Genomic DNA, 25,258 nt, shown 5'->3' on the forward strand with positions numbered 1-25,258 from the left:
GTGAAACAGTTATTCTGGGTTGAAGTCTCAGCTGTGGAGAAATACCAGCAATTAAGTCACCCCGCCTCCCACAGGCAACAATTGGAAAAGTAAAATCAAACCTTCCTCAACTACACACCCAGGGCACCACCTGAATATTCCTCGGGTGATTGGCTCAGTTCAAAAGGTCCAAATCAATTGTCTCACTCAGCACCTGTCTCAGGTGGAAGAGTTTAAAAGGTCTCTGGCAACTGGATCACAGGGGTCTTGTGACTACTCTGATATGGCTTACTCCAGGGCTGTGTGGAGTCAGGAGGAGAAACCCAGCAAACAGATCAGTCTGGGAAGGTTAATGCCTCTTTCCCCACTTTGCGTCTCTGTCACACCCAGTCACTGATAGCCCCGCAGTTGGCTGACCCAGTTGCCTGTAGTGAACAGATACTCCAGGCAGTTGCACCTGCCTGAATCACAAGGAGATCTATTTCTGCTCAGCCAGGCCGCTGCGCTTTGCCTCTTTCTAGCAGGGGGATGTGAGGCCTGACAACCTCAGGCATTTGATGGAGGCTGGGGGGTGTTCACTCAGTTTCAGCCCCACCCCTGATTGATGTTACTGACAGAACAGAACAACTTTGCAGGAATTTGTTTCTGTCCCTGCTAAATTCCCCTGCAGAACAGAAGCTGTTTTGAGTTCCCAGAGTCTGCGCCTCAGGCCCTGTCTTTGGTCCTGTAGGTTTGTATCTGGTTATCTATCAGTTCTAGCCTTCTGTCTTCCTTTGTCTATAGGTTGACGATTCCCTGAGGGCCAGGTGTGTCTTAGGCTCAGTAAAGCGGTCCTCTGGGTCAGCCCTGCCCTGGGAACTTCCCTGGTCTGCGAGTGCCCTTCTAGTCCCTGCGCTCCACCCAGGTCGGTACCACCTCAGGTAAACCCTTTACTCATGGGGCCTGCATTTGCGTCCCAGACCTGTTCCATGGTGGTTGCCACCTGAGTAGATGCCCGGCCTCCTCTGGTTGCCCAGGGAGGCGGGGGTGTGGCTTTAGAATATCTGGGAGTGAGCCGTATTATTGCCAAAAACGGTTGCTGCTCTGTGCCTCAGGGCACTGCTGCTCTGGTTTGGTTCCCTCTCAGCCAACCATCCTCTCCTCACTCCTGTGCCCCAGAGTTAGCACTGACCAGCTTCATTTTAGTCACTGTCCACACCCCTCAAGAAATCACCCAAGGTAAGTTCTTGTTTGGTTTATCAAAGATTAGGTGGTTGTAAGATGTTAGTTTCATTTCTTGGTGTTCAATTCGATTCCACCTAATCTTTGATAAACCAAACAAGAACTTACCTTGGGGGAAAGACTCCCTATTCAATAAATGGTGTTGGGAGAACTGGATGTCTACATGTAAAAGACTGAAACTGGACCCGCACCTTTCCCCATTCACAAAAATTGATTCAAGATGGATAAAGGACTTAAATTTAAGGCATGAAACGATAAAAATTCTCAAAGAAAGCATAGGAAAAACACTGGAAGATATTGGCCTGGGGGAAGATTTCATGAAGAAGACTGCCATGGCAATTGCAACAACAACAAAAATAAACAAATGGGACTTCATTAAACTGAAAAGCTTCTGTACAGCTAAGGACACAATAACCAAAGCAAAGAGACAACCTACACAATGGGAAAGGATATTTGCATATTTTCAATCAGACAAAAGCTTGATAACCAGGATCTATAGAGAACTCAAATTAATCCACATGAAAAAAGCCAACAATCCCTTATATCAATGGGCAAGAGACATGAATAGAACTTTCTCTAAAGATGACAGACGAATGGCTAACAAACACATGAAAAAATGTTCATCATCTCTATATATTAGAGAAATGAAAATCAAAACAACCCTGAGATATCATCTAACCCCAGCGAGAATGGCCCACATCACAAAATCTCAAAACTGCAGTTGCTGGCGTGGATGTGGAGAGAAGGGAACACTTTTACACTGCTGGTGGGACTGCAAACTAGTACAACCTTTCTGGAAGGAAGTGTGGAGAAACCTCAAAGCACTCAACCTATACCTCCCATTCGATCCTGCAATCCCATTACTGGGCATCTACCCAGAAGGAAAAAAATCCTTTTATCATAAGGACACTTGTACTAGACTGTTTATTGCAGCTCAATTTACCATTGCCAAAATGTGGAAACAGCCTAAATGCCCACCAACCCAGGAATGGATTAACAAGCTGTGGTATATGTATACCATGGAATACTATTCAGCTATTAAAAAAAATGGAGACTTTACATCCTTCGTATTAACCTGGATGGAAGTGGAGGACATTATTCTTAGTAAAGCATCACAAAAATGGAGAAGCATGAATCCTATGTACTCAATCTTGATATGAGGACAATTAATGACAATTAAGTTTATGGGGGGGGGAAGCAGAAAGAGGGATGGAGGGAGGAGGGTGGGGCCTTAGTGTGTGTCACACTTTATGGGGGCAAGACATGATTGCAAGAGGGACTTTACCTAACAATTGCAATCAGTGTAACTGGCTTATTGTACCCTCAATGAATCCCCAACAATAAAAAAAAAAAAAAAAAAGATACAGATTAAACTGAATGACTATAGAGACTTGGGAAAAGAAACACAATAGAAAAAAATTGTAAGAGAACATAAAAAAGTTGAAGGAAATTTTGTGTGTTCAAAGATGAGTGAGATTGGATGTATTTATTTATAAGGTTTTTATTAAAATTTGTGTTATTGATAACACAGTAAAATAAAAATAAAATTTGCTTTAAAAAAAAAAAAAAGAAATCACCCAAGAATCTGGACTCCTGGGGGACAGGCCTCCAGACCTCAGAGTGAGAGTGGAGGGGAGTGCTGGGAGCTCAGAATTGCAGGTAGAGAATATATACAGTTTTATGCCTGGCAGGAGAACGCTGCGGCACCCTAGTAGGGGAGGTAGGTCCAGTTTTTAGAGGGTCTCTCCCATGGAGTGTAGTGGGACGACCTTTGAGCTCTGCTCGTTTGTTTGTGGGGCACTCTGAGCCATTCTCATGGGGGAGGGGACTCCCTTCCGCTTGGTGATGGATTTTGTACCTTTTGTTTGTATCCTTGGGGTTGCAGCTCACCTCAGTGGGGTTGATGTGTGTTCTTCAACCTTCTGTTTTGGTGCAGCTCAAATCCACCAGGTTACTTGCTAAATTTTTGTTCTTTAACTCTCCTTCTGGATAGGAGCCTCTGTGGAAAGCTGGCTTCAGTCAGCCATCTTGTCCTAAAAATTTTACTTTTCTATTTCTGGTTAATCAGGCTAATGGTTTATCAATTTTATTTATCTTTTCAAAGAACCAACTTTTTGTTTCATTAATTTTCTGAATGATTCTTTTATTTTCAATTTCATTTATTTCTCATTTAATTTTGGTTATTTCTTTTCTTCTGCTAGGTTTGGGATTAGATTGCTCTTCATTTTCCATTTCTTTAAGATGATTCATTAGGTTATTGCTGCGTTCTCTTTCTGTTTTTTGGATCTAGGCATCTAGTGAGATAAATTTCCCTCTTAGTATTGCTTTTGCAGTGTCCCACAGGTGTTGGTAGCTTGTGTCCTCATTGTTGTTATGCTCAAGGAAGTTAATGATCTCCTTTTTTATCTCTTCCTTTACCCAAATGTCATTCAGCATAAGGTTGTTTAGTTTCCTTGCCTTTGTGTGGGGATGACAATTTTTGCTGGAGTTGAGCTCCACTTTTATTGCCTTGTGGTCTTGGAAGACACAAGGTAAAATTTCAATTCTTTTAATTTAATTTTCTTTTGATTTGTGTCTTAGGATATGATCTATTTTGGAGAATGTTCCATGGGCCAATGAGAAGGACATACAATTAGCTTTGGGATAGAGTGTTATATATATGTTTATCAAGCACAGTTGTTCTAGGGTCACTTTTAAGTCCATTCTAGCTTGGTTTAGTTTCTGTTTAGAGGATCTGTCCAACTCTCTAAGAGGAGCATTAAAGCCCCCCTGCTATTATGGTGTTATGGGATATCATATTGCTTTGAGCTCATTCTTGATCAAGCATGTGTCAGGTATCAGCCCTAACAATGTTATGGGCTTTTTTTTAGTGGTTTGGTTGAAATGAAAGGACAAAGAAAATGAAAAAAATGAGAAAGTTTAAGAGACAGTTGGGCCAGGAGACTGTATGTCTTCTTTGTGACATACAAAGAAGATTAATACTGTGAGGATTAACACAGTAGTAGTATTTTGTTTTAGGCTAGTTTTTATTTTATATTTCATTGTTTTAATTATAAATTTTATGAGGGAAAGGCAAATAATCACATTATTGGTTTTTGTTATCTTTGTATTTTTTAACTAAATTATTTTTTAACTGTGTTAATTGGATGTTTATTTTTATTATTTTAAAATATGATTTTTAATATAAATAGATTATGAGATGGTGAAAAACAGTCTAAGAGTAGGATGTCAGAGAAGACCCTGTAGGCTAGTATATAAATTATAGTAGTGATATTTAATATTTAAGAAGTTTATTATTTAGGCAGACAGATCTTTTGGTCATACCAATGTGACAGAAAAAAGGAGATATTTTATTTGCTTTGGATTACATTTTGTCATCTTTAACAAAGTTTAAATATTTTATATATTTTATCTTTATAAAGGTACTTTTTTTTTTTTTTTTAGAATGAGTTGTCTCATCTATCTGGGCTAGTTTTGTCTGTTTAGAGACCTCTGCAGCCATGGAGCTGAATTTGGGAGGGGTGAAATTTTAATAAAACATTTTTAGAATTTTAAAGGCACCAGGCCTCTGGCAGTGTGTTTTGTACTGGATTTAGGATTTTTTTAAATCTGGTTCTCTCCTGTTTTTTTCTTTTCTTTTTTTTTTGTCTTTTATAAATTTAACTTTTAACTCATTTATATTTATAACTAATATTTAAATATTGGTTTTAAATTTCTTAAATTGTTATTAATAATGTAAACACATTAAGATATGACTTTTCTTTAAATATTCTCACATGTACCCACAGCATGCTTCCAGAATCTTCTCAGGATCTCTTGGGAAAAACAATCTGCCTTAGAATAACTAAGAAATGGTGTCCTTTGCTAACCTATGTCCTGAAGTGTGCCTAATGCCTTTATTTTATTTTATTTTTTTAGTAAATTTTATTTTTATTAGCTTAAACATTAAATCACAATTTGAATATATTACTTTTTGTGATTACATGCTTGAACTATATGCTTCGAATATATGAACTATAAACCAAATGTTCCTCTAAAGTTATAGTTTACCTATTGAAGTTAATGTCCTTATTACCAGTTAAGAATACACAAGAGCAGTAAATAATTGAGTTAACTATCTAGAATATTTAGGATATGACTCTTTTCATTAGAATCATTGGGGCAAAAATGTTTTGATTTCAGATATATTATTTATATTATTTTCCTCACTGGCACTTTTATTTTATGGTAAACCTCAGAATATTCTTTTTTTTTTGTAAGTATGAATTTTTATTTTTTATTTATTCTTTTTATTACCACAAAAATAAGTAAATATTTATTTTTATTAGCACAAAAAACAAGTACGTGAGGTGATGGTTATGTTAATCAGTTTGATTTAAGCACATTGTATATCAAATCATCACATTGTACCCCATATATGTATACAGCTAAGATTTTAAGATGCCTTATTTTAAAAGGCTTGGCCAGGATGATTTTTATATGGCATAACTAACAGTCATTCCATGATAAGAGAGGTGTAACTTGGGTTACTCAGAAAGGATATTTGCATACTATAGGAAGATGTTCAAGTCTGAAATATGCGATGAAAGAAATAAAACTGAAATTAGCTAGCCAGGAATATTCCTCTAAAATGATACTGCCACCTCTACAAATGTTAGATATTCAAATATAAAACTCCTTGAGTCCATTAACAATTTATGTAAGGATGAAAATATATAGATATGTAGAAGGAGATCTGATATTCAAGTCCATTGATAGGTGCCTATGAAATAAAGTGACTTTTCAGCCCAAAATGTGTACCTCAACCGGGGGAAATGTTTCCCATGACCTTGACTGGAGATTAGGAGGAACTATTGTATTCAATTCCTTCTTCGTTAGCCATGGTGTTGCTTCCTGGAAAGGGCGAAGGACTGTGATGCTCAGGGCACCTGGTTCAAAGAGAGTTATCAGAAGACCATTTCTCCATCAAAATTATTTTGAGAAATTAAATGCTCATTCACTAAATTCAATAGACACTTTTTGAACTCCCTTCTGCATGAAAGATTAGCAAGACATGGTCATTACGCTTAAGGACCTTACAATCTAACAAGGAAGACAAGGCTTTCAGACACGGTAATACCTAGAGACTGGATTTAGATCACCTCACCTAGAAGTATTCACTGACACCTCACTGTCCCTCAACAACCATATCCTTGTCCTGTGGTTTCTCCCAATAAAATGCCTTGAGTTCATCTGCCTACTCCCTTTCCTCACTAATATTAGGCCATGTGTCTCAGAAAGATCCTGGTTGAGATTATGGCAACAACTGCCTTTTCGTCCCCCATGGACTCTGTGAATGAACCTCCCTCTACAGGCAGGGTGATGGATAATTTTAATCCATGATTACAATTCTTCTTTGACTTTCCATTGCTCATGAGATAAAACACAATTTGCACCATTTCCCCACCCTGCCTGTGCTTCAGCTACTTTGGCCTTTTCCTGTTCTGTTCTCCAATGCTTTATGCTTTATGCTTCCTTCTTTATGCTTTCTTTTCCAACCAAGCTTGCTTTGCTTCTTACCTTAATTAACCCTACCTATCCACAAGCTCTGGCTCAAGTGTCTTCAAGAAGTCTTCTAAGCTACATTAGGTCCCACTGCTAGATTCTCTCAGAGAACCATGCTCCTTTCCTTCTTAGATCTTATCCCAAATTATAACCTCATAGTTATTTGTGTAGCTGGATAATTAACACCCACCTCTACCATTAAACTGTGAGTTTAATGGCATCAGGTCCATGCCTGTTTTAGCTCATCATTGTATTCCTAATTCGTGGCCCAGCCAGCACTTGGCACATGGTAGCTGCCAAGCAGATGTTTGTTAAGTGACTGACTAACAAAGTAATTAGAGGTGAATTCTTACTCTCCCACAGTTCCACACGTGCACTGCATGGCCAGTTAAAAGCTCCCAAATCTATATATTCACAAAGATCAAGGTATATTGACATCATGCACACATGCAGGGATACACGAACAGATAGAAGGGCACAGAGATACGGGCATGTTCATAAATGCCACAAAATACACCCTCCAAACAGAGAAAAGATTAAAAAAGTACATAAACCTAGGGACACATAGGCTTTGCACATAGATGACATGTAGGTGCTTATCTATATTGAAATACATGTATTATATATATTGATGACTCTTACTTGATGTAATATGTATCTCTCATCTATAGCCATGTACTAATTTCTTTGAAATTGAAAATGCCATAAATGCTCAATGAATATAGCTTATATAACTTATCATAGATTTCAGGTTGGCATTATAACTTACACATCAAATGTACTTGCTTATTATATTCAATCTCATCAAGGCAACATCTTCAAAATGACAAAAATGAACTCACAAGAGATATCGCACTGTTCTTTTTTTCCTACTAAAATGAAATGAACTCATAAATGAGAATCTTGGCACATACCTAAACACAGATAAAAATCTGCTTATAGGGGCGGCGCCTGTGGCTCAGTGAGTAGGGCGCCGGCCCCATATGCCGAGGGTGGCGGGTTCAAACCCAGCCCCGGCCAAACTGCAACAACAAAAAAAAAAAAATAGCCGGGCGTTGTGGCGGGCGCCTGTAGTCCCAGCTGCTCGGGAGGCTGAGGCAAGAGAATCGCGTAAGCCCAAGTTAGAGGTTGCTGTGAGCCGTGTGACGCCACGGCACTCTACCGAGGGCAGTACAGTGAGACTCTGTCTCTACAAAAAAAAAAAAAAAAAAAAAAAAAAAAAAAAAATCTGCTTATAGGTAGGAGAGAGATATACAGTCTATATAAGTTAATGCCCAGATATATCTGGACAAGCACAAAAATTTAGGTAGCTGTGTACATAGGTCATGACTAGGTGGAAAGTAGAGTAGAAATAAGAGTGAAGTGGACAAAGTTGAGAAGATAACACAGGGTGGATTGGACAGTAAGGAGGACGAGAGTTGGGGCAGGGACACCACGCATTCCAGACAGCTTGGGTTCTTGCCTGGCTGCTCCTGCATCGGCTCTTGAAGAACAAGCGTAGTTGATTCTCCGTATGCCAAAGACAGATACTCTTCTATGTCACTGTCTCGAAGAAGTTCCACTCCTGATCCATCAGCATAGATAATGAAAAACCTATTTGAAGAAATAAAAATCCAGTTGAGATATTCAGTTAAAATCCTTTTTGAACTCACAATTTAAAGTAAAAGTCATGGTATTATTATCATTTTACCTGGGGACATGTTCACCATAGATTTGCTGATGATTCTTTTGAAGGTAAATAGATGATAAACTGTCATAGCCCTTAGTATTTACATTTAAATCATCTTCTATTTTTTTTTCAGGTAATATTGTTGATGAACTACCATCAGCCATGACCTAAGGAACAAAGTATATAATAAACTAAGAGGAAAAACAAAACAAACAAAACCTCGAATGCTTACACTTCTTCTGATCCAATTTGAGAAAGCAGGTGATCTTTTGGCACACTCTGAAAACCAGAGATGTTTATTTGGAAGGTATTGTTCACTAGGTATAGATTGCATAAATAAAAGTAAAAACCAGGACAGGTCTACTTATAAACCACACCTAAAATGGGAAAATAAACTGGAACACACTTGGAATAAAATGTGGGTATGAAACTCAAAACCTTACACTATGAGGATTAGTTCGAGGAATTGGGAATTTAAACACGGCGGGATAGGTACTCATGTGATAGTTGTATTGAAATAGTGAAAGCATCATCCGTGGAAGAGACTTATACTCTAGGATTCTAAGCACAGACATAAGATTCGTGGATAGAATACTCAGGGAAACAGATACAGTATCAATATTAGAAAAAATGCTTTATCCTTTTACCACTGTCCAAATATGGCCGGGGTCTCTCCAGGAAGGAGAGTGGCTCAGGCTGAAAAACCACTGAAGACAATGCCCAGGAGAAGTATCAATGCCTGTAAAAATGCTGGGCCTGGAAAACCCAGACATTTCACTCTACAGGGATTTCAGCTAAATTTCTACTTCAATTTGTTGCAAGTTGAAATTTGTCAGCTTGAATTCATGCTGTGAAGTCTCAGTTACTTAGCAAAGAGAAAATAAGCTGGATCAGGGCTTGTCTGCATACCAAAACAAGTCAGGAGTTCTGTGGTATGACTGCAAATCTAAAAAATAACTCCATACTCACTAGCCAAAGGACAGAATTCCACTGTTCGGTGAAAGAGGAAAAAAAAAAAAAGGTAATTGCCTAGAGCCTAGATTGGCAAATCTTTTTTTGTCAAGGGCTAAACAGTAAATATTTTTGAGTTTGCAGCTGTATATTCTCTGTTGCAGCTACTCAACTCTGCTGTTGATGCCCCAAAGAAGCCATAGGCGATATGCACGCAAAGGAGTATGGCTGTGTTCCAAAAAGACTTTGTGTGACAGCACTGAAATGTGAATTTCCTAGGATTTTGACGTGTCCTAAAATATTCTTTTTGCGAGTTCAAAAAAGATTTTAACTGAAATCCTTTTGTTTTGTTTTAAAATTGTTTAAAAATATGTACAAAACCATTTTTAGCTCATAGACCATCTATAAATAAGTGGCCGTGGTTAGCTGATGCCTGGCCTGCAGGTAAGGGGGCAGTGGCAGTGTTGAGAGGCAGAGGCAGAAGGTAGAGCAGCTCCCAGAGAACAACGCCTCCCCGGACTTGCAGCCTCCCATCTTCTACTCTACTGGGTGTTACCACCATGGGCTCTGCCTGCTCAACAACCTTGCCTGCGGCCTTGCATTTGCTCTACTTGAACCTGGGCCAGCCCATTCTCGCACTATTAGCATTACTGGTAGATGTTTGCTGATGCTGCTTTCTTTCTAATTATTGGCTTTAACATTTGGCTTTAACATTTCTACTATGCTATTGGTTGGGCTTGCCATCCCTATGGAAGTTTCCCTTTAGAATCCAAGAAAAACTATTGACATGCATTACTGCTTGGCCACGGTATTGGCAGTAAGTGTATAACCAATCCCAAGGCAACTGAGGTCAGAATCTACTTGGAAGCTGTGTAGTGTGAAATCTCTCAAAAGCATAGCCACAGGCTTTACCTGAAAAGTGTTTCCCTCGGGGTCCAGAACCTCGCAGACAACCTCTGAAGTGTGCTTCATGATGTACTTGCTGGCTCTTAGCAGCTCACGCTTCTGGAAAGGGTGGTATATCTCACTGCTTGATTCATGGCAGTATATAGCGGAACAGTCTCGGTCAATGTAAAGACAGCCTGTGTTTGGAGGTAACACCTGAAAAGGTAACAGAAAGAAAGACATTTAAAATTTTTTTTTGGAGGACTTGGAAAAATCATTTTAGGTAAAAGAATATTCGCAGATCCTAGTCACATGCTGTTTTTCTAGGAAGAAAACATTACCCCAAAGAAGACTCAAGGTTGAGGGAGGACTGCTTGATAAGGAGGCAAAGTGAATAATTAAGACATGATTTTTGGGCGCTGCCTGTGGCTCAAAGGAGTAGGGTGCCGGCCCCATACGCCAGAGGTGGCGGATTCAAACCTAGCCCCCGCCAAAAACTGTAAAAAAAAAAGACATGATTTCTCCCATGCCCTCATGTTTTATTTGCCCACATTATTATCTCTCCTATGTACCTGTCCTATGCCTTCTTATTTCCATATGCAGCCCTGTTAAAAATGTTTGGGTTCCTTTGTGTTCTTGGAGAAAAATCATCTCCAAAAGGGAAAAAGCTGTGAGACAAAGGCTCTTAGAAGCTTTATTTGTCCTCACTCTTCTGGTGGCTGACACCCTCCTTAAGGAATAGCATTTATGTAATGGTTCCTGGTGCAGATAGACTCTTTTGTGAAATACAATTCACACATCATAAATCCATCCTTTAAAAGTGTACATCCAGTAGTTTTTAGTATGTGAAGTAACTTGCGTAACCATTATCACTGATTCCAGAACATTTTCATTGCCCGCCCCCCCGCCCCCCAAAGAATTTCTGATCCCATGAACTGTGGTTCTGTTCCACCCCTGCCCCTGGGCCTTGGCAAACACTGACCTGCTGTCTCTATAGTTACCTACTCTGGACGTTTCATGTGGAAGCACATAACATCTGGCCTCTGTGTCTGGCTTCTTCCAGTTAGCACGATGTTTTTGAGATTCATTCGTGTTGTAGTGTGTATGACTACTTCATTTGCTTTTATAGATAAATAACATTCCATTGTATGGTTTCACCACATTTTTCTTATGCACTCATGAATTGATACATACCTTTGAGTCTTCACGTTTTGCTATTATTAAAAATGTTGCTATTAATGTTGTTTGAGAGAGTTTGTGGGGATGTATATTTTAACTTTTCTTGCCTGCATATCCAAGAGTGTAATTCCTGGGTTGTATGAGCGCTGTTGTTTACTTTTCGAGGAACTGCCAAACTGTTTTCCAAAGTGACTGTACCATTACACGTTCCCATCAGCCATGTAGGAGGGTTTCAGTTTCTCCACAACCTTGTCAACACTTGCAATTTTCTGTCTTTTTGGTCACAGTCAAAAAGTGGGTGTGAAGAGGTATCTCGCTCAGAGATACCTGAGTGGTCAGAACTGCAGCTTCCTAACAACTCATGATGCTGAAGAATCATGAGTATATCTGCCACACGTATATCATCTTCAGAGAAATTCAAATCTTTAGGTAATTTCTAAATTGGGTTACTAGTCTTTTTATTGTTGAGTAGCAGGAGTTTTTAATATATCCTATACGTTAGACCACTATCAGCTATATGATTAGCAAACGATCTTTTATTTTGTAGTTTATCTTTTCACTTTCTTGGTGGTGTCCTTTGAGTCACTAACTTTTTTTTTTAATTTTGGTAAAGCTTGAGATTTTCATTTCATATCTAGAAAGCCATTGCTTAATCACCTAAGGACATGAAAATTTGCAGCTATTCTTTCTTTCACCTCTCACTGAAAGCACACCTTCCTGGCTCCATAATAATCTATCCCGGGTAAAGAGGGAGAAGGATAACATTATCAGGAGGCCTGGGAGGAATAAACTGGCTTCAGCAACTTTCACTGTAATAAGTGTTTGTGAGATCTTTGTCATTTTTAACAGGGCTGTGTATGGAAATAAGAAGGCACAGGACAGTTAGGAGAGATAATAACGTGAGCAGATAAAACATGAGGGCACGGGAGAAATCATGTCTTAATTATTCAGTTTGCCTCCTTATCAAGCAGTCCTTCCCCAGGCTTGAGTCTCCTTTGGGGTAATGTTTTCTTCCTAGACAAACAGTATGTGACTAGGATCTACAAATATTCTTTTACCTAAAATGATTTTTTCAAAGTCCTCCAAAATGAACAAGAAAAATTTTAAAACATCTTTCTTCATCTTCTGGCTTTTCTTTTCTTTTTGGAGACAGTCTCACTCTGTAGCTCTGGGTAGAGTGCTATGGCATTATCTCACAGCAACCTCAAACTCTTGGGCTCAAGCAATTCTCTTGCCTCAGCCTCCCATGTAGCTGGGACTATAGGTGCCTGCCATAATGCCCAGCTAGATTTTCTATTTTTAGTATAGATGGGATCTTGCTCTTTCTCAGGATGACCTTGAACTCCTGAGCTCAAGTGATCCACTTGCCTCAGACTCCCAAAGTGCTAGCTAGGGTTACAGGTGTGAGCCACCATACCTGACTCTTCCTCTGGCTTTGAGTTCTTAGTATGTGATGATATTATATGTGACATCTTGGCTCTTGTGTCCCTTCTCCAGCAAATGAAAGGGAAGCCAAGTGATTAAAGGGACTGCAGGCTGACACTGGGTGGTTGCAGAGAGGGGGGAGAAGTGCTTATCATCCTTTCCTTTAACTTCCAAGGACAGAGCTTTGCTGTGCTGGGAAAACTGCCTTACTGGGCCACACAGACCACGTGCTCCCTTCTGTCCTGCTGGGACATTAATTAGAGGAGGGATGACTGAACATAGGAGGGACAGAGTAGGAGTGAAGGTTGGGGTGGCAAGAGGTGAAGCTGGTCTAGGTGGCACAGGCCAGATCGCCCAAGCGATCTGTGCCTTGCACTTGAGTGATCCTCAACAGAAGCATTTAAATTTGTAAACTTGATACAAAACTTTGTATAACAAGCAGGGAAATTTTCTTTTTTTCTGGAATAGGCTATAAAAAGAAGATGAATCCAGAGTTTGAGAAGTACATCCTAAGATCAGGTAAGAAAAGAAAGTGAAAGCAATCTGAGTATGTGGCAGCCATGTTCACTGACCCAGAGGCGTGAGTTTTCTTAGCCTAGTGGACACTTGCCTTTGACATTTCGTATTTTCCTCCTACACCTACCTGGTATGTTCCCCGTGGCTTTGCAATAACAGATGTTCCATCCCCCAAGGTGGCACAGCAGCTGCTGTCCTCGCAGTTGGTGATGACAGTGGCATAGTGTATGTTTTCTATCCGCATACACTTTACCTGCCTGGTGACAGTGCGAGGGCCTTTGGCTACAAGTGAACACAGGGAAACAGATCTGACAGGATGCACACATTGGGAAATAGACCCCAGCCGCCTGACTGCACTGCTGCCACCTACGGACTCCCCACTGGAAGGAGCAGCCACGTGCAGGAATCCTCACGGGGTTGGACTGCGGCCTGCTCTCCTTGTCAACTCAGAATAATTCTTCCAGGAAAAATACTCTTTCTTAGTGTACTGTCTTGTTCTCACTATTTTTTTATGTAGAAAAATTGAAAACATTTTATTTTTCAATTTGAAAAATTGAAAAGCATAAAACATTATTTAACCACTCACTTATTTACTAGTCAAAATTTATGCTTGTTACTATTTTGCCATATTTGTTTTAATATTTTTAATATGTATGTAAGGGAAAAATTACAGATCAAGTTGAAGTTTCTTATTTTTATTTACCTCTTGCAATCCATTTTTATGGATATATGTATCAAGCAAAATATATAATATTTGTGTGCTTTAAATTTATATAAATTGCATATTACTTTATGTTGTTATATAATTATGGTATTTGATCATTCCATTTTATATCTGCTTTTTTCATTTAACAATGTTTCAAGACCTTAGCCATCTTTACACATATGTGTGTCTAGATATATATTTATATGTGTGCATGCTTCCTTTCAACCATTATATAGTATTTATTTGTAGGGGTATACCATATTTTACTTTTCTGTTCTGCCCTTGGTGGACATCTACGTTTTTCCAACATTTCAATATTATACTCAGCATTACAAATAGCATCCCTTTACCTGTCTTCTTGTGCAAATGTGTAGGAGTGTATCTCTCTCTGTATAAGCAAAAATAAAGGTAGTACATCATAATATGATATACATGATTTTGGGGGGGATGGGAGATGCAGGTGGAAGGGTACAAAATTATAATTATGTGAGATGAGTAAGTTTAGGGTTCTAATATATAGCATGAAGACTACAGTCTATAATGTTATATAATGAAAATTTTCTGTGAGTGTAGATCTTAAGGAACTATGTGAGGTGATGGACTTGTTAATTTACTTGACTTTAGGAATCAATGCATATTATGTATATGAATATTAAAGCATCATGTGGTATACCTTAAATATGTATAATAAAGAAAACTTTGGCATGAACGAAAAAGGAGTCAGGGAATCATTTGCCTTTAAAAATATTGTGTGAATTTCGGTTAGAAAGAGTGCTTGGCTTTGAGATTCTTTGAGGGGGTCAGAAGCTGTATCTTCCTTTTCTCTTATGCCACTTTTCTAATCGCGAGAGACACGCTCAGACTGGAGGAAAAACCTGAGTTTACCTACTTGTGCAAATTAGGTGCCTTGAAGATCAAAGGAAACAAGTCTGGGAGCTAATATCCAGGACAGATGAATCATGATTGTTAGATTTTAGTTACCACTACTCAGGACCATAAATTTTTTGTGATAAAAATGAGAAAGACTATTACTATCCAGGAGCCAACTAGAACTGCTCATCTCTGTTAGGGACAAAGATCATAACGAAAAGTCCCAATGCATTTCCCCACTCAGTGCAGCATTATTAACAATAGCCAAGATGTGGACTCAATCTAAGCGTCCTTCAGTGGAAGAATGGATAAAGAAAGCGTGGCACGTATATGCAGCACAGTATTATTCAGCCTTGAAAAGGAAGGAGAGCCTGTCATTTGCAACAGTATGGATTAAGACATTATGGTGACTGAGAAAAGCCAAGCACACAAAGACAAATACTGCTCTCCACTCATGTGGGACCTAAAAGCATTGAATTCATAGATGTAGGGAGTAGAATGGTGGCTGCCAGGGGCTGCCAGGGCAGTGGAGGGTGGGGGGCAGATGCTGGTCATAGGGCAAAAAATATCCATTAGGGAAGAGGGATAGATCCAAGAGATCTATTGCACAACATAGTGACTATAATAAATAACTATACATTGTATTCTGAAAATCACCAAGAGAATAGATTTCGAGCATTCTCCCCAGTAAAAATAATGTATGTGAGGCAATGCTTATGCTGCTTAGCTTGACTGAGTCATTTCATAGAACTTCATCATGATAAACATATGTAACTTTTATTTATCAGTTAAAAAATTAAATTAAATAAGTTCAACAGCAGGCTGCTGATAATAGTATTAAAAGTTTCTTAACAGGTCCTGCTTTGGGCTACATGACTGTTCTGTGGTTGGCTGACTTCATTAAAAAATTATTCTCCTAAAAAAAATTATTCTTCTCATGTGTGTGTTTAGCAATCAGTTGCTTGAAGCATAAAACTTACTTGTTTTTTGATCATTTGGGGGAATAATATGATCTTCATAAACCTGATAAAAGGTTGTGATTCTGGTGCCGTCGGCGTGGTCCACTATGCGAGTGCCATCTGTCTTTTCAACAATAACCACTTTGTCTTCTCGAGTGGTCATGACCTGAACGTGCAAAGGCGGAGGTAATCAGTGGGGCAGGGGTTAATCCAAGGAATGCTAATTTTTATACCCACTGAACACAAAGAGGGCACCATCAAAATCCTGGTTACTGGTTTACAAGTGAAAGTTTTATCCCATCTGCCTGATCTAACCTTTACAACAACCCTGGCAGGCAGGCAGTGGGACCCTCATTTTATACATGAAGAAATTTCGGCTTTGAGAAGAAATTTGCTTAAAGTTATTCAACAAATAAAGGCATATTTGTGAATGAAGAGTTAACATGTGGACTTGGTTGACCCAGTACATGACCAGAGGCCCTGTTTGCCTGGAAACCGGGACACTAAGTTGTGATGGATGTGGGTTGTTGTGGCTGACGCGTGTGCTCTGCAGCTGACCTGGATGAGCTGAGCTGCAAGGGGGCTTGCAAGTATCAGGCATCATGTTCTCAGAACTGCACTTGAGGATTGGTGGGAGACAGAGGGCTCAGCTTCTCTGTGTCAAGCTGATCCACAGACGCGTGTGCTCCTGTGCCATACATGCCTACGTGAGGGGCACAACCAAGCCGTGCACACAGGTTGCTGCTGCACCCCTCAGTTGGCTGAGGCTGCTGCGCTGATCATGCTGTATTCCTGTTTTCTGTGCTTCCCTAAAGCTCAGTAAATGTACTGGTAGATGAAAGTCTATTGTGTTCTGTTATTTTTAACCTGCAATGCCTTTCACGCAGGTGGAGAGTATGAGTGTAAGAAACAGATAGATGCCCCAAGAAGAAAGACAGCTGTATCACCCAAGACAGAAAGATGAAGTGTGGCCAGGTCTAATCCAGTGCAATCCAAATGAACACAAATGTCCACAGTGCTGACTGTGTGTTGTGTACAGTGGCAGGTGATAGAGGTGCAGTGCTGACCAAAGTCAAGTTTAATTCCCATTCTCTGGGGGTTACAGACCAGAAGGAGAAGAGTTATTAAAGAAGTTCCTCAAGGGGGCGTTGGAGGGGTCGCTGGTGTCTCTAGTGAGGTTCTGGCCTGTCTGACTTCCTGCCTGAGGAATTGATACTGAGATCAAACTTGGCGTGTTGGTGCAGAGTTGCAACGTGAGTGAAGCACAAGCTTCACAAGGGACCCCGGGGAGGAGAAGGTGGGGGAGATGAGCTAGAAGGCGGGGGGCAAAGTTGGGGAGTGCTGTAAGACATGTTAAGAATTTCAGCCATTGTGCCAAGGGGCCAAAACATTACCAAGGAGTTTTAAATATATGAATTAGAGTAGGAATCACACAGGCACTCAGCTAGTCCTGGCAAAGAAGTCCTTTCTTCACCCTGAAAGGGCAGTCAGTCCCTTGTCTACTGTAGCCAAGTCACTGACAAGCTGCTATGAACTGAATGTTTGAGTCTCTCCAAAATTTCTATGTTGAAATCCTAACCCCCAAGGTGATGGTGTTGGGAGATGGGGCCTTTGGGAGGTCATTAGGTCATAAAGGAAGGGGTCATGAATAGAATTAGTACCCTTTTAGAAGACCTCCCAAGGGCTCTCACATTCTCTTTTCCATGTGAGGACAAAATGAGAACCTGGCAGTCTGGAACCTGGAAGAGGGTGCTGCCCAGACGGGACCACACTGGCACCCTGACGTGGGGTTTCCACCCTCCAGAGCTGGGAGAAATACATCTCTGTTTGTAGCCAGGCTAAGGGACTTTGTTATAGCCACATGAATAGACAAAGGCGCTAGTGAAGCTTTAAAATCCCAGCGGTGTGCATGTGTTTTTGTGTGATGCACACGGAGGAATACAGCCAGTTCCCCCTTCAGCAAAGGCCCTGCTTCCCGCTGTGAGGTGCACAGTTAGCCACCAGCTCCCAGCTTTCAGCTCTTTTAGTGTCTGACTCAGCTCCAGAAAGTTGCTTAGGTGAAGCCACTTGCATCCTTCCCTAGTAGCTGCATCTAAATTTATTAGAATTTAAAACTTCTACCAGACTTGGGACAATGGTGCAGGCAGACTTGCTCCTGAGCTCCCAAGTGGTTGACTGTGGCTTTGCAGTGTTGGCGCCGCAGTTCAGCTCCCTGCTCCCCACGCATTCCTGACTGCTGCTCACCCGTCCTTTCCCAGCCTGTGTGCCTAATAAAGATGCTGCACTCCAACCTCCACCTCAGCGTTTGCTTCTTGCAGAGCCCAACCTGCAACTGTGTGTATATGTTAATAGCTGACATTTTCTAAACTTGGATAAACTACCTTATAGGAACAGGATGTTTCACTAAAGAGTCTGTGTGGATGTGAGGATGGGTTTGTGAGCTATTTTTTTGACTCAAATAGTCTAGGGCTACTGTGAACAGGGGATAATTACCTTCTTACCTCTTTAAGGCAGGAAGGAACCACTATTTAACAGAGAAATGTAGGCTGATCATTACAGGGTGTTCCCAAAGTCACCATACTTAAGGAAAATGGGAAATTGCAGCTAAAAGTACCTCTGTTTAAATATTAGAGGTGACTTTGGGATACCCTGTATTTTAGGTTATCATTGTCTCTGCCAGGAATGCACGCTGAGAAATACTGCTGTTTGAAGTGGTGGTTGAGAGTGTGAGCTCTGGAGTTCAGGTGCCTGGGCTCAGATCCTGGCTCCACAGGTATCAGGGGGCCTTAGGCAAGCTGTGCAGCTCGTCTGCAAAATGGGACCGACACTAGTATCTTCTTGTAGTTCCTGAGGATTAAATGAGAAGGCCGTGGTAAAGTGTTCCCCACTTTGTTGATCATCAAGTTAGGAACTATTAATACTAGTTCTTTATCTAGCCAAGATATTTACATATTATTATTTAGAATTATTCAGACAGGCTCAGGAGTGGTGGCTCACACCTGTAATCCAAGTACTACAGGAGGTCGAGATGGGTGGATTACTTGAGCTCAGGAGTTTGAACAAGAGTGAGACCCCACCTCTACTAAAAATAGAAAAACTAGCTGGGCATTGTCGTGGGCACCTGTAGTCCCAGCTACTCGGAGGCTGAGGCAAGAGGCTTCCTGGAGCGTAGGAGTCTGAAGTTGCTGTGAACTATGATGCCATGGGGTGACAGAATGAGACTTGGTCTCAAAAACAAACAAACAAAAATGCAAACAACAACAACAAAAAACAATTATTCAGACATTTCCTAACACTACTGGTCACCACAGGGTGAGATAATAGTTGTTATTCTTAGTGGTGGTGATAACATAGTAACAAGAATGTTTCTCAACAATGGTACCAGGTCTGGCATTAATTATCTCCAGTTTATGAGTAAGGAAACCATCACTAGAAACTTGTTCAAAGTCATGTATCCAGGAGGAGCTGTGGCTGAGGCTCAAACCCAGATTTGCCTCACCATAAGGGCTGTGCTCACTCCTTTAAAATGTGATACTTCATGTCAGGGGTTGTAAAGAAAACACATCCATTTTCAATTTTGTTTCATACAGTCATGTCAGTTTCTTGGCCCTGTGGGTATAACTAGTAAGCATGTGGGGTCTGGAATGCAAATTGGGGTCCACATCCTGACCATACCATTTACTGTGGGATCTTGGGCAAATTAATTAACCTCTCTGTAGCTTAGTTACCTCATCTATAAAAGGGAAGCAACAATAGTTGGCTGTGAGAACTGAATGAGTTTGTATGTGGGAAGCGCAATGAACAGGGCTTGGCACACAGTGAATGCTCAGTAAATATCATCATTATTATTGCTATCATTGTTAGGCTTTTAGTGTTTAATTCACAGTTCAGTCCAGGCTCTTAGATGGTGGTGCATGCTTTTTAAATGGAGGCAGGAATTAATAAGGGAAATTAAAAAAGTGTTAATCAAATTTTCCTATTAAGCCAAACAATAAACCTCACGGGATGAATTAAAAGAAGTTATTTGAAGTAGTTAAAACAAATAATAAACAACAAATAAAGAAAAATGCTCACCTTTCTTAGATGATATGCTTTTTAAGTCTTACAGAAAAGACAACTAGCAAACCGAGTAAGAGATTATGAAATTGTTGCTGAAGTAGGCTGAAGGCGCAAGGAAAAGATTTGGTTGGATAACAGACCTCATCTCCCTGGCAGGCAGGCATTTTTTCTTTTTACCAACAGCATGTGGTTGTAAATAGGGGTGAAAGTCCAGAAACCAGAGATGAGGAAATCCTTCCTTTTGTTTAGATTTAGAGGGTCCTAAAAGCTCCATGTAGGATTTTAGAGGAATAGCTGAAGAAAGGGAGAAGCCTACTTAGTCACCAACCACAGGCTCTGATCCCGGCTCCAGCACTCCCTGGCTGTGTTTTCCTGACCACATTACTCAACTTGCTGAGGCTCCATTTCCTCATCTGTGTGATGATGTACACTGGTGTGAGGACTGAATGAAATTTGGGTTATAAAGCCATCTAAGAAGCCTGGCATATAGAAGGTGCTATTGTTCTATGCAGGAGTTTTAGTTTTATATCGTAAACAAAACCATTTTTTTTTTGTATCGCTAATTTGTCACTTATTGCTATGCTATAAAATAAATTCTTTTGTACAGTTGCTCTGTGGTGTTGAATTCTTGAGTTACTTGATATGAACATGTATTACCTCCCTAAATATACCAGAAGTTCCTCAACATCAAGGATCATGGACAAATTTCTATTCCTGACTGTAGATGGAATAGGGCATAACCTCCCACTCCAGAAGAGAAGACACACAGACAGATACATTCAACATACAGAAGCGCATGGCCTTCTTGGATGTATCATTAAGGATGATACATGCTTTCTTTCTTTCTTTCTTTTTTTTTTTTAATGATTTCTTAATGATTCAGCTCTTAAAAGTGGTCTAGTGACCTGCCTTTCATTTCAAAAATTAGCAGTTCATTCTGAACAAGTTGTCTCACCTCCCCATAAAAAAATTAAGTATTTTGTGATATTCCAGGTTGGTCAAATATACCACATAATATTTTTAGTTTGGGGGAGGTAGACTCATTCATCCATCCATCTATCCATTACTCAACAAACATTCATTAGATATTTATTGTTTGCCAGGCACCTTCTACATGTTGCTTCAGAATTCCAAGGATTTAGAAAAATTTTCAATACATAACAGTTTACCATACCGTTCCATTGACAGGATCTGTGGCCTGAAAGGATAAAAACGGGGCCAAGCCTGCTATTCTTTCTACTCCTTTGGTGCCAAGCCGATTTCCTTTAGGTGTAGTTGTGAACCAGGTGCCTATGTGAATGTCCACAGGCGTGTGGACTATCTCTGGTGGAGGCTCATGAATTTCGCTCTTATGTGACCCTGTTGACTGATTTTTGTGACCTTTTCCTGTGAAGTTCAAATAAAATCAAATACAACATTATAATCAGTCTACCAGTTATATCTAGCATTCATTAAGTTTTGGGATAATAAACTACCTCAGACACCGTGGTGTGGACAGTCTAAGGCTATTCATCTAATCCATTATTTCTTAACAGGGAAACAATCAGGTTGTGTGTATCTTAGTTGTTACCCCTGGACCTTGGCTGGATTCCCACCACCTTTCCCTGGCATGCCCACACCTAGACAGTTCACCAGCTGTGCCATGAAAGCTGTAGCTGGTCAATTTCTGCATTCTTCTAAGTCTTGATTTTATCTCCTTATATCCCAGATTTTGGGTTTTCTGCTTTTTAAACACTACCTTTTCTCCCATAAAGAGGTCAAACCTTCACACTCTTTCTTTGGACTGATTGGACTCCAGCATTTACTAGACTTTTTATTCTTGATTTCCCTGATTTTGTCATGTTGTCAGTCATAATAGGAAACATCTTTCTTTGACCTTGGATTCAAGGAACCTTGCCAGCAGGCATAACCTCTAGTACTTTGAGTTTCCAGATTCAAACCATGAAATGTGCATTAAGGCATGAATCTTACCTTAAATAATGATGACTCAACTAATGAGAAGAACCAAATGAGAATTATGCATCAATTTAAGCCTTTCCATTGGTCTAAGATTTAATTTTTACCTATGTACACATGTAAAATATTGGCAGAGTGAAAATGGTGTCACTTGCAGAATAGGTAGAGAGATGATCTTCTAAACATGCTAGAAATTACTTTTGGAATTATCTTTTCTTCTACTTTCTTCCTTTTCCCCCTCTCCCTCTGTCTCTTGTCCTTTTTTTCTTATTTATTTGTTTGTTTGTTTGTTTATTTATTTATTTGAAAGAAGTGAGCTATGGAAGGGCTTACCAGCATAGGAGGACAACAAGATATAGCACAGGGTGAGGAATACAATGAAATGTACAGACAAATACTGGCAGGCCAATGTGACCAGAGAATAAATTTCAAGCATATTTTGGTTGAGAGAAGAGCCTGGAGAAGTAGACAGTAATTCAACTGAGTGGCATTTGCAGTATGTGAAAGGCCTTGGAACTTTTTCTTATAGGTGATATTTAGTAATTAAAGAGTTTTAAGAGGAATGGTGAGATGGTCAGAGGATGAGATAGATATTTTTGGCCAGAATATGCACAACTGATATTAATAAAATCAGGAAGAGCAGCTAGGAAGTTTCAAAGTACTTGAGATCAGAGATTGTATTAAGTTAAACAAGTGTAATTTTGGTATAGATGTAGACTGGGAGACAAATTTACACATAGAAAGCTGATGATGAGTATGGAAGGCAGAAAAATAAGAGGAAGAAGGGATCACATGCAGATTCTGAAATACTAACTGCTATCTTCCATTATTACATGTATCAGTCAATAAAATAAAGACAACTGGTCAAGGATCAGCCCAAAGGCAAGAGGAAAGAATCAACAATATCACAGACTAGATACCAAGAATTCCACAGAAAATAACTAAACTTAATGGAAACATCTTTTTTTTTAATTTTTATTTATTTTTATTTTTATTTTTTGGTTTTTGGCCGGGGCTGGGTTTGAACCCCCCACCTCCTGCATATGGGACCAGCACCCTACTCCTTGAGCCACAGGCACCACCAAATGGAAACATCTTTCAATCAATCTTCTTGAAAGTGTCTATGAGCTGGAAAGTATACACAAGGTCCACACAAGCTAAGGACTAAGCTAAGGACTAAAATTGGGTGAGAGAGTACTTGTTTTCTCAGCATTGTGGGATGTAGGGAGAAATGAAAGCTAGAGCCTACTCAAGCTGGAAAGGGAGTTAATATGAGAGCTCTCTCAGCCTGGCACAGTAGCTCACACTTGTAATCCTAGCACTCTGAGAGGCTGAGGCATCAGCTCAGGAATTTAAGACCAGCCTGAGCAAGAGTTAGACACCATCCCTACTAAAAATAGAACAATTAGCTGGGTGTTGTAGACACCTGTAGTCCCAGCTACTTGGGAGGCTGGGGTAGGAGGGTCAATTGAACCCAGGAGTTTGAGCTTTCTGTCTCTCTCTCTCTCTCTCTCTCTCTCCATATATATATATTATATATATATATATATATACACACACACATATATAGATGTATGTGTGTATACATATATACATATATAAATACGTATACATATGTAATATGTATTATCTATCTATCTATATGTATTATGAGCCCTCCAAAAATCTGTGACCCCAAAGGGCTACATGCTTTGACAAAGGGTGAATTATGGACTAAAATAAATTATGCCTTTTCCTACTCTACCCTAAGATTGTTAGAAAAGTTTCCTGTGTTAAACTTGGTGCGGAACAAAGAGGGCAAAAAAGTACCTTGAGGTTGAATCACCATGAGCAGATCCTTTTATAGCTTTGAAACAGAAATTCACAGTGCTTGAGTGGCACCACTAGAAATTCCATTAATAATTTGACACAATTTAAGACTAGAGGTTCCCCTACCATCTGCTAAAATCCTTTCTGAAACCAAAATACTTTCTAAAGAAATGTACCTTTATACCAGCCCCAGAAATTTAGAGTCAAAGTAATAAGAAAAAGTAATAATCATCTCATAGCCATAAAGTACCAAAGACAAAACACACCAAAGCATTTCAATCAAGGGAGAGCCGGAAGAAACAAGAAAAAGTGGAATTAGACCTACTGTACTTTAGATATTGGGATTATAAGACACAGAATACAAAATGTATACTCAGCATAATTCCAGAAGTGAAAAAGGGCAAAAAAATTAAATAAAGAGAAGGCAAATTAAAAAAACAAAGAGAAGTGTTAGACATAAAAAAATGTAATAATGAAATTTAAAAAATAACATGCAGGTTAACAAGAGATAAGACACCGTTTAAAAGAGAACTGAAAGATAGACCAAAAGTAATTGTTTAAAGTGAAGCTCAGAGAGCCAAAGCAATATAAGCAATGAAAGAGAGGATAAAATATCCATAAGATATGTTTCACGGGAGTTACAGAAGAAGAGGAGAAAGAAGTGGCTCAGAAACAGTATTTGAAGATGTAATTATTGAGAAATTTCCAGAATCAATAAAAGATAGTAATCTACAAATTCAAGAAGCCCAATATATTACCATTTGGATAAGTAAAAAGAAAAAAAAATCCATATTCAGTCAAATCACACTGAAATTGTAATAAAAAAATCACAGAGGGTATTTTAAAGGTACTTAGATTATCTTCAGAATAACAACAATTAGACTGATGCCAACTTTTCAACAGCAACATTGGAAATTAGAAGAGCACAAAGGATTATTTTTCAATGTATGAGATAAAATACCTATCAATCTAGAATTCTAAACCCAGTAAAATTCTTTCAAGAATAAGAACAAAATAAAGACATTTTTAGAAAATATCAGTTATATAATAAATGGACTAGAATGTCTAAAGACAAAAAATTTACAAATAGAATTTAAAAAATATCCATTTATGTGTTGCTTATAAGAAACATTTAAATATAAACCACAGAAAATGAAATGAAAGTATGGAAAAAAGTTATACTGGTAAAGTATTAAACAATGGCTTATATAGCTATAATCATAAAGCAAAATAGACATTAGAGCAAAAAAGAAATCCTAGAATAAAAAGTCATTGCATAATATTGAAAGGATAAATTTACCATAAAGATATAATAATTCTAAGGTTATATCTAAAATCATATCCTCGAAGTACAAGAAGAAAAATCTGACATAACTATAAAAAACAAATTTATTTCACAAATAAAGAAATAAAGTTTAAATTATAAGGAGCAACAATGAAGTTACTATTCTATCCTTTCAGGAAATTTGAACATACTTCTACTGAGTAAACTAAAATGGTAGATTAAACAAATCTATAAGGATATAGAAT

The 25,258-nt window shown here is 39.2% G+C and overlaps 1 protein-coding gene across 1 annotated transcript in view; it reads right to left on the reverse strand.

Moving 5' to 3' along the window:
• Nucleotides 1-25,258, reverse strand: part of SPAG17 (sperm associated antigen 17) — a 300,150-nt gene that overhangs the window by 39,244 nt on the left and 235,648 nt on the right. The window contains exons 29-35 of the mRNA XM_053591252.1: nt 21,138-21,349; nt 15,926-16,070; nt 13,497-13,651; nt 10,277-10,465; nt 8,435-8,580; nt 8,207-8,337; nt 6,001-6,128 (exon numbers count right to left, since the gene is read on the reverse strand). Coding sequence (XP_053447227.1) covers nt 6,001-6,128; nt 8,207-8,337; nt 8,435-8,580; nt 10,277-10,465; nt 13,497-13,651; nt 15,926-16,070; nt 21,138-21,349 — 1,106 coding nt within the window. The remainder of the gene's footprint in view (nt 1-6,000; nt 6,129-8,206; nt 8,338-8,434; nt 8,581-10,276; nt 10,466-13,496; nt 13,652-15,925; nt 16,071-21,137; nt 21,350-25,258) is intronic.

The sequence above is a fragment of the Nycticebus coucang genome, chromosome 5 (assembly GCF_027406575.1).
Source record: "Nycticebus coucang isolate mNycCou1 chromosome 5, mNycCou1.pri, whole genome shotgun sequence".
Taxonomy (NCBI): domain Eukaryota; kingdom Metazoa; phylum Chordata; class Mammalia; order Primates; family Lorisidae; genus Nycticebus; species Nycticebus coucang.